Source organism: Coffea eugenioides, chromosome 6 (assembly GCF_003713205.1).
Source record: "Coffea eugenioides isolate CCC68of chromosome 6, Ceug_1.0, whole genome shotgun sequence".
In the NCBI taxonomy this organism is placed as follows: domain Eukaryota; kingdom Viridiplantae; phylum Streptophyta; class Magnoliopsida; order Gentianales; family Rubiaceae; genus Coffea; species Coffea eugenioides.
In genome coordinates this window covers 6,023,589-6,033,767 of record NC_040040.1, presented here as the reverse complement: position 1 = coordinate 6,033,767, position 10,179 = coordinate 6,023,589, and the positions used below count along the sequence as shown (strand labels likewise).

The 10,179-nt window shown below is 39.6% G+C and overlaps 1 protein-coding gene across 1 annotated transcript; it reads left to right on the top strand.

Moving 5' to 3' along the window:
• Positions 1 to 1,754: 1,754 nt before the first annotated feature.
• On the top strand, positions 1,755 to 5,565 carry LOC113773418 (adenosine kinase 2). Its single transcript, XM_027318066.1, has 12 exons — positions 1,755 to 2,012; positions 2,548 to 2,601; positions 2,708 to 2,754; positions 2,860 to 2,891; positions 2,973 to 3,074; positions 3,490 to 3,557; positions 3,990 to 4,066; positions 4,161 to 4,258; positions 4,350 to 4,420; positions 4,512 to 4,578; positions 4,656 to 4,839; positions 5,128 to 5,565. Exons 1-12 carry the CDS (start codon positions 1,927 to 1,929, stop codon positions 5,268 to 5,270), a joined length of 1,029 nt encoding a protein of 342 aa, XP_027173867.1. The 5' UTR covers positions 1,755 to 1,926; the 3' UTR covers positions 5,271 to 5,565.
• The last annotated feature ends 4,614 nt before the right edge of the window (positions 5,566 to 10,179 follow it).

Below are 10,179 nucleotides of genomic sequence, written 5' to 3'. Positions count from 1 at the left end.
TTATTTGCCCACTGTTTAATGTTTTATTTTTATTTTTTTAACACGAATCATTCTTGTCTTTTTTCCACCAACTTCCTTTCTTTAATTTTTGTAATTATTATGTTTTGCACCAATAAATATACAAGTTGAGTCGAGCTGACCTTATGAGTAGTTTGGTTTGTTTAACAGCTATATTTTTTCCGTAATAGAGCTTGTTTGATGTGTAAGGTTTGTATGAATTAGTGATTTTTTTAAAATATTACACTACAAATACGTTTTCAACCGCCTTTTAATTTTTTTAACCATCTTTTCATCTCGTATATATTACATTTGCAAAAAGTTTTACAGTATTTTTAAATAAATTAATATTTTATAAACACATTTTTTTTCAAAATTTTTTATGTGTAAAAGATGAATGGGGAAGAAAAATAAGATGTGAATGGGGATAACAATTAGTAGCCTGTTTGAATGGTGTGCTTTTTTTGAGCGCTGGTATAGTTTACTGAAGATGTTTGTTTGTGAGGAAAATTTGTCAAATTAATCTCTCATATTTAAAAACAAAAAGTTTTTTTAGTCCTTCACATTTAAAGTTAGTTACAGAAGTTTTTTCAGATATAAAAAAGTACATCTCATTAGTTCCAAAGTTCGTTTTTGCTCACCATTCTGATCAAAACGTGCATGCCTCTCTCACATAGCCCATAGTTTCAAAGGTTTAAGTGAAAACCATTTCGTTTCCTTGAGAAACGTATCAGCCAGATAGCCACGCCACCAAAACTCCAAATATAAATCTCGATTAAGTAAGGAAGATTTTAAATTTTTTTATTCTTCAATATCATGCTGACAACGGCGCCGGCGATGAATTTGCAAAAATCAGATTGCATTTTAGCTTATATGTTTTATTTCCTCTTTAGATTGCAGCTAAACTCTTGCTTAACACAACCGACAAATTGCTCATCCAAGAAGCAAGTAAAGCAGCCCAAAACAAATTTTCCTTTTCGAATTATTCTTTTTTTGCTCAGCTTTCAGTCAATTGATAGTTTTGAACAAGTCAAGTATTTTTGACACCAATTAACTGCACATTAGAGGATTATATCACTTGAAACAACGGCAAGTACGATTTTACCTAAAATGCAAAAATATCACATATTAAGAACCAAATTTCACTCCATACCAATTTTCTTAGATGTCTTTTCTAGACTTCTAGCTCTTGGTGACTTACAATTAGGGTTTTTGTGCCTAAAAAAATAGGGGAAAGAGGAAGAAAGGATTGGTGGTTTATATTTTTCTTTTTTTTTTTAAAAAAAAAAGAGGAAACGAAGTTTGTTTTTATTTTTGCTCTTAAAATTATGAGCATGTGAGAGAGACATGCATTTTTTTGTTGGAAAAGTTAGAAAATGAGTTTTGAAACCAATCGGACGGACATTTTTGTATTTGAGAAACTATTATGTCTGGTTTTAAATGCGAGGGGCTAAAAAAAAAGTTTTTTTTCTGAACATGTGAGAAATCAATTTGGTAAATTTAGCTGTTCAAAGCACACAAAACACGTTTTGAAAGAACACCCCGGAATTGGAAGACACCTCAACTACACTACCTAGTGCCTACCATTACCAAGGCATGCTGGTTGCTGGGGCGAAAAAAATCACAAAAATAAAATCAAGGGGATCCAGCCGTCCAAGAGTCCAGATCTGGAAATCAAAATCTGGTAAAGGTCCTGCCCGCTGTCACTCTCCTCACCCACCCCGCCTCTCGTCACACAGTCGCTCCAATATTAAACCTGTTGCCTCTTTATTATCTATATATATATATACATAGGCCAAAGCTCACATGCGCTCGCCATTGTACCGACGTCTTCTCGCCCCCACTACCTACCACAACTAAACCTCTGGCTTGTTAGCTATTTTCTGTGGTAGCCCTGTTAGCAGAGGAAAAAAATAATTGCAGGAGAAAATGGCAGCCGAGGAGGGAATACTTTTAGGAATGGGGAATCCCCTCTTGGATATCTCCTCCGTTGTGGACCAGGAGTTCTTGGACAAGTGAGATTCCACTACTTCCTTTTTGTTTTTCTGTATCTTTTGCAGACCAGATCCATCGAGCTTTGCATTTTCTTTGGCATTCATTTTGATGGCTTTTATTTTTGTCGATTATATAAACGTTCGGTTTGGATTAGTGCTTCTTCATGAGGGATCTACCTATTTATTTTTCTGGTTTTATAGTTGATAGATCTAGGGACCTGGAATTGGGGTAGCTGGTTTACACATTTTTCTTGGTGTGTCTGTACTCTGAACTCGTTTTTACGGATCTTTGATTTGAGTAGCATAGCTCAACAACTTCTGATCCAATAATATGGTCTGGGGAGAACGCATTGCCTGATGCAGGTCTTTTTTTTTTTTTTTGGCTGCAGTTAGGCCCTTTTTTTGCACGTGACGTTGTATATGGATTGTTTTAAGTTTGTAGAATTTTGTGGATGTAGCTTTTGTCGGTTGTGGTGCCAATTGATGCTTACCTTATGATTGCTTGGTGTGACACTGTGATGGAGTATTCATTGCCTGCTTTAATATGTTGTAACAGATATGATATAAAGCTGAATGATGCCATTCTTGCAGAGGAGAAGCACTTGCCAATGTAAGTAATCTGGATTTATGTAATTTTATTCTATAAGCTTGCTGAAAGGGTCATGTTTCACCTTAAGAATCCTCTGAATAAGCTCCCCGTTGGTTCACCATCTCAGGTATGAAGAGATGGCATCGAAGTTTAATGTAGAATATATTGCTGGAGGTAATTTTCTGATGTCACCGATTTAACTCTTACAAGCTGATTGCTCTGGAATATTATAATGAGCACTGCCCTTTCCTGACTAATGTTATTTTTTTAACAATTTAGGCGCCACACAAAATTCAATCAGGGTTGCTCAGGTATGTTTATGTTCCTTTCTTTAGGCACTATTTGAGTGTCTAGCTATTTCAGAAGACTAACTGGCAGTTTGTTATCTGCAGTGGATGCTTCAAATTCCTGGGGTAACCAGTTACATGGGTTGCATTGGAAAAGACAAGTTTGGGGAGGAAATGAAGAAAAACTCTGCACAAGCTGGTGTAAATGTAATGTCACACATCTGATTTATCTGCTTCTCTTATGCATGATGCATTGACTAGCTTTTTTATTTCAGTTACAAGATTATGGGTCACATTTGCTCTTTGAACCTAATCTTGGTATTCTGTATATTTAGTTCAGTTTTTTAATCAACAGAAATCCAGAGTACCTTGAATAACATTAAATTATAGTGCTGGTGTAAATGTAATGTCACACATCTGATTTGTCTGCTTCTCTTATGCATAATGTATAAACTAGCTTTGTTATTTCAGTTACAAGATTATTGGTCACATTTGCTATCTTTGAACCTAATCTTGGTATTCCATATATTTAGTTCAGTTTTACTTTGTTTTATAACAAACAGAAATCCACTGTACCTTGAATAACATCAAATTATACTCTCCCTGTTCCATTTGTGTTTAGGTTCATTATTATGAGGACGAGTCTGCTCCAACGGGTACTTGTGCTGTTTGTGTTGTTGGTGGTGAAAGGTCAGTTTTGCTGAAAATGGTTTAGACAGAATAGTTTGTAAACTTGTCCTGAACTATCCCTGCTAATAAGAACTATCGTCCACAGGGGAAGTGAAAAGTGAAAATATTTACCTTGTCTTTTACTGGGTTAGTGTGGTAGTAATTTGCTTTTCTGCAGACAGCTATATGTCGACACTTCTGATGATCATAAATTTGTTGTTGTAAACAAATTTAGGATATCTAAATATCTTCTTCTTCTTCTTCTTCTTCACATATCAGCTCCCTTCTCAACAAAAAGGATCTTCTTCCCCATTTTTAAATTGTCTCTTCATTGCTGTCATGCTTGTTGTGCCTGATCTGACAGTTAGCAGATGTCTTATTCCTTTCTTTCATGAAGTTTAGACTGTTATTAACAGACTGGATTGATAAGAATACAAATGAAACCCTATGCAGGTCACTTGTTGCTAACTTGTCAGCTGCAAACTGCTATAAATCTGAACACCTGAAGAGACCAGAAAATTGGGCCTTAGGTAAGCATTTTTTCTGTTTCTGTTTCTTTTTCCATTTACAGGTTATATTCTCTTGTGATCTGATATCTGATCTGTTCTCTTGGTATTTGGGCAGTTGAAAAGGCCAAGTACTACTATATTGCTGGATTCTTCCTCACTGTTTCCCCAGAGTCTATCCAGCTTGTTGCTGAGCATGCAGCTGCGAAGAACAAGGTAAAACTTTTGACCTCATAGCTAATCCCTTCATTTGTGTTATGCTAGCAGGCTTTGTTTAAGACAGCTCCAACATTTAATGCATCTGCAGGTTTTCATGATGAATCTTTCTGCGCCATTTATTTGTGAATTTTTCAAGGATGTACAAGAAAAAGTTCTTCCGTAAGGCTGATGTTTTGTAATTTTTAAAGTTTTGAGGTATGAATCCATTAGGAAGGAAGCAGATTAGCCAATGGCTTGTTTTTGAGTGTAGGTATATGGACTATGTTTTTGGAAATGAGACAGAAGCAAGAACCTTTTCAAAAGTCCATGGCTGGGAGGTAACGACTACATACATGGCAGTTGATTTGTTTGATATATCAAATTTTATGGTGGAACTAACTGCTGGAATGTGCAGACTGATAATGTTGAAGAAATAGCTGTGAAAATTTCACAATGGCCCAAGGCATCAGGAACCCACAAAAGAATCACTGTCATTACTCAGGGTGCTGATCCAGTTGTTGTTGCAGAGGATGGGAAGGTCAAGCTGTTCCCTGTGATAAAGTTGCCAAAAGAGCAACTTGTCGATACCAATGGGGCAGGTATGCACATTGTTTTGTTTTGTATTTTCTCTTTTTACCTCATTTACGCATTACCAGCTTACCCAAGAAAAATCACATGAGAAACAAGCTCAGGAGCTTATATCAGCATGCCATATACCTGTTAATACAGATACTCCATCAATAGTTTCTGGTATTAAGGACAACCCCAGTCTAAGAGCACCAAGTATATTTGTTTATCTAATTATTTTGCATTACAGCTATAAGCTTGTCACTTTTGCCATTTTCGTACAACTTGTAAGTTCAGCCTTTTTCCTGCATTTTTCCCAGGTGATGCTTTTGTTGGAGGGTTTTTGTCACAATTGGTTCGAGAGAAACCCATTGAGGATTGCGTTAGGGGTGGTTGCTATGCAGCAAATGTCATCATTCAGCGGTCTGGCTGCACCTACCCTGAGAAGCCTGATTTTAATTAAGGCATCATTTTTTTTTTTAATTCAAGTAGTTTCTCTTTTTCTTTATGCATTTGGCCTATTGTGAAACTCATTGTTGGCATAGTCCTACATCTATTTGCTCCGCTCATCTTGGTTGCACTATTTCCTCGATTTTCACCTAATGATCAACGGGATTCGTTTGTTACCCATCTTATTAGATGCGTATTCTTCTTATTGTTGGTGACGTTCCTATAGTTGTCAACTATTTGGAGGGCACACTAGCTGCTTGTCTCCAATGGTTTTATAAATTGATCATATTACTATTGTACCCGGATTATTTTGTTGGCCAGTTTATGTTTCTTGATATGAAGCCCTGCCTCTAGACTGTTTTTCGATGCAAGTCGGTGTCTGTCGTCGAGGGGAAATGAATCGCTGTTTGTTAAGATTCCATTTTCCGGTGTGCACCCAAGGGGATTTACAAGTCTACGGAGCCAGGATCATGTTGCGTAAAAAGTCATTTTATTATTACCCATTTACTGCTTATGAAAATTTGGCGAGTTGGATGAGATAATATGTGTTTCATTTTCGCCACGATCTAACACGGTAGAGACCATTTTCGCAAACTAGAAACAAATACTTGTTCCCAAAAAAAAAAAAAAAACTGTAGCGCCATAGCTAAGTTAATCATCCCGAGAAACAAAAGATAATTAGAATGGAAATTCATGAATTAGTAGCCAAATGACTCGTGTGGGGTCGAAGAGGAGTTGCTAATTAAAGCTGAAAGGCTTGTGAATGGACCAGGCCGAGATGATCGAGATGGGTTATGTCAGATTTTGCGGGGAGCTGTAGTTAAGATTGGGCCGGTAGGATATTAAGCGATTACGGCAGCCTCATCTAGTTAATTCCAAGACAAAGGGGAAAGCAGGTCCCTTTCAAGTCTTCATTAACTAAGCTGTAGCTATTAAAGAGGCAAGCTTCCTCAAATACCTAAAATGACTCACCTTGATCAGCTCCCAATTGGGACAATTCATTAGCCCGCATCTGCTAGCCTGTGTTAGGGCCTGAGATTCTAATGGCCGGAATATCCACTGGAATCCAAGAGTGAAGGTGCTGGACGAGAGAGAGAGAGAGAGAGAGAGAGAGAGAAAGGAAAGAGAGAGAAAAAGAGAGTATAACCGAAGGGAGGAGAGGGAAACGGATTAACCAACTTGGTAATAATTGTTCAACTGATTTCTGTTACAAAGCTAAGGCTTGATACGAAAATATCACTAACTAACTACAATTAATGGCTAACGGGCAGCTTAAAGTAGGACGACATCGTTTCGTGCATCCTTTAGTGCCTTTAGCCAAAACGCACGCTTTATTGAATTAAACGACACTATGCCAAAAATCAGTTCCTGACAATTCCTCCCCCTTAAGGCAAAGCTTGTCCTCAAGCTTGAAAGTGTGGGAATTGCTTGTCAATGAAAGACTTATCCTCCTAAGAAGATTTCGATTTCGGCAGGTGATTCCATTTCACCAGATATTGGATCACAGGCTTTGAGTTCCTCATGGTAGCTCTCCTCCGAAGGACTTTCTCAGGCTCCAGCAAGCATTGGTCAGCTGAATCTACAGCTGGTAAGGTAGGCTCAACAGCTTGGGTGTTCCCAACTCTCTTTTTTAATAAAGACACATGGAAAACGGGATGGATTCTAGCTCTGCCAGGTAGTAACAACTTGTAGGTGACTGCCCCAACCTTGGCCACAATCTGGAAGGGTCCATAGAACTTAGCATTGAGCTTCAAACTCCTTCGGATAGCCACTGTCTGCTGTCTATACGGCTGTAACTTGAGGAATACCCAGTTTTCAACCTGTAGAGTCCTCTCTGTCCTGTGTTTGTCTGCAAAAAACTTCATGTGGTTTTGAGCTTTGGTCAGGTTCTCTTTGATGAGGGACAGTACTTGGAGTCTATCCTGCAACATGCTAGCTGCAGCAGGTATGACACTATCATGAAATGGCCCAAGAGGAATGTAGTTTGGTTTATACCCGTACAGTGCTTCAAAAAGAGTGACTTGCAAGCTGGTGTGGAAGTTGGTATTGTACCATAGTTCAGCTGTGGGTAACCAACTACTCCAATGAGTAGGATGATCACTGCACATGCACCTGAGGTAGTTCTCCAAGCATTGGTTTACCCTCTCACTTTGCCCATCAGATTGAGGGTGGTAAGAATAACTATAGTGTAAGCTAATCCCCAGCATGTGGAACAGCTCCTGCCAGAATCTGCTAATAAAGATCTTGTCCCTATCCGAGATTATGGACTCTGGCAAGCCATGTAGCTTGTAAACATTGTCAAGGAAAACCTGAGCTATCTGTTGGGCTGTGTAAGGGTGTGTGAGTCGTATAAAGTGACTGAATTTGGTGAGTGATCCACCACTACCAAGATGGTATCATAGCCTTGAGATGAGGGCAGCTGCTCAATGAAATCCATGGAAATGTGTAACCAAGCCTGCTGAGGTATGGGGATGGGTTGCAATAGTTCAGGATAGGGAACAGTCTCGTGCTTGTTGCGCTGACATATGTCACAGGATTGTACAAACTGAATGACGTCCTTCTTAATCCCCGGCCAGTAAAAAATAGCCTGTATTCTCTGTAAGCACCCTCGCTGACTAGAGTGTCCTCCCACTGCTGAATCACGCAATGCTTTGATTAGGTCGTGCCTAATATTGTTGGCAGATCCCACACATAACTTTCCTTTAAATTTCAGCAACCCCTGGTCTAAGCGATAATTAGGGTCAGTAGTGGAGTCTATGAGCAGTTGAGCCATCTTCTGCTGAGCTACTGGATCACCCTTATAACTCTCAACCAGCTCATGCATCCAAGCTGGTTATACTGTGAAAATGGCACACATGTGATGTGCTGAGGTATGGTAGTCACTGGTTTCCTCCACTTTCCTTCTAGATAGAGCATCCGTTGCCCCATTGTCGGAGCCTTTCTTGTACTAAGTCTCGTAATCCAAGCCCAGCAATTTGGTGAGCCACTTATGTTACAAAGGGTGTGTAAGCCTTTGTTCCAGTAAGTGCTTGAGAGCCTGGTGATCCGTTTTTATGACAAAGTGATGGCCCACCAAGTAGTGCTTCCATTTGGTAATTGCTAGCACCAAAGCATAAAGTTCTTTTTCATACACAGATAATCCCAAGTTCTGAGGAGACAAGGCCTTACTGAGGAATGCGATGGGATGGCCTTGCTGCATTAGAACTGCTCCAATTCCCATGTCACAGGCATCAGTTTCGATTACAAAAGGAAGCTCAAAGTTGGGCATGCTGAGTACTAGTGCAGTAGTCATGGCTTTCTTGAGGTCTTCGAAGGCCATCTGGGCTTTATGGTCCCATACAAAGCCTTCTTTCTTAAGTAGTTGTGTCAAAGGTTTGCAGATCAACCCGTACCCCTTGATAAATCTTCTATAGTACGCAGTCAATCCTAAAAAACCCCTCAATTCCTTGACTGTCTTAGGTATATGCCAAGCCCTGATACAATCAACTTTGGCTGAATCCATACTCAGCCCAACATCAGAAATCACATGTCCCAAGTACTCTATAGATGTTTGAGCAAATGAGCATTTAGATTTCTTACAATAGAGCTGGTTTTCAATCAGAACCTTAAGAACTGCTTGCAGATGTTGTACATGTAACTCTAAAGTAGGGCTATAGATCAAGATGTCATAGAAAAATACTAGCACAAACTTCCTTAAGAAAGGCTGAAATATCCTGTTCATCAATGATTGGAACGTGGCTGATGCATTTGTTAGCCCAAAGGGCATTACCAAGAACTCAAAGTGTCAATGGTGTGTTTGAAAAGCAGTATTGTGAGTGTCACTGCCTTAACTCTCAGTTGGTGGTAGCCAGCCCTGAGGTCCAGTTTAGACATGTATTTGGTGCCATGCAATTCGTCCAGTAACTCATCAATATTAGGGATAGGAAATCTATCCTTAATGGTTATGTTATTCAACTTCCTATAGTCTATGCAAAATTTTCAGGAATTGTATTTCTTCTTAACTAACAACACAGGTGAGACAAATGGACTTGTATTATGTATAATGATCCCATTGGTGAGCATTTCTGCTACTTGCTTCTCAATTTCAGATTTACGGGAATGAGGGTACCTGTAAGGTTTGAGTTTGAAAGGTTCAGCCCTTGGTTTGAGGTTGATCTGATGATCTAGCTCCCTTCTGGAGGTAGACCTGTTAGTGTAGTAAACACCTGGGAATATTGACGCAGGACCTCCTCTACTGGCTCTAGGATGTCTCCTATCTGATCACCTTTGAGCTCCATATGGAGGGATGCACTCTCCCTGCGCTTCTCCTGAATGAATGTCCTAAGATCCTTTCCCCTTACTAGCTCCATTGCAGGCTGGTTAATAAATCCTTGGAGATGGAGTAGCTCCTCCTACTGCTAAGGGCAATACTGAGAGTGTGAAAGTCAAAGGTGATAGGACTAAATTGGCACATCCAGTCTACCCCAAGGATGATGTCTCATCCTCTTAGTTCCATCACCTTCAAATCGAATTGGAAGTGATAATCCTGTATATGCCATGCTACTTTGGGGCAGATGGCTCCACTTGTGATATCTATCCCATCCGCTAGTGTTACAATGAAGGGATTCACAGTTTGGTAAGGCAGGTGCAACAAACTGGCTAGCCTATGGTGGATGAAACTATCAGAGCTCTCGATGTCGACCAAGATCTTGACTGGTAAGCCCCCCATATTGCCCAACAACATTATCGACTTCCTCCTGATAGCCTCTGACAATGCATTCAATGACACTTCTGCAAGCTTGCCCACCCTACCTGTTTGTTCATCTTACTCTCCTACTGCATCCTCAAACATTGCCTCTTCCTCCTCCTCAATCCTAATACAATTCAGATTTCCAGGTTTGCACTGATGTCCCACCCCAAACCTCTCACCACATCTGTAACAC

Bases quoted from the DNA above. Each gene is read 5' to 3' on its own strand.
- LOC113773418 (XM_027318066.1), top strand. From the start codon at position 1,927: ATGGCAGCCGAGGAGGGAATACTTTTAGGAATGGGGAATCCCCTCTTG. The intron at 2,755-2,859 runs GTAATTTTCTGA...TTAACAATTTAG, and splicing joins TGTAGAATATATTGCTGGAG to GCGCCACACAAAATTCAATC. The intron at 3,558-3,989 runs GTCAGTTTTGCT...AACCCTATGCAG, and splicing joins TGTGTTGTTGGTGGTGAAAG to GTCACTTGTTGCTAACTTGT.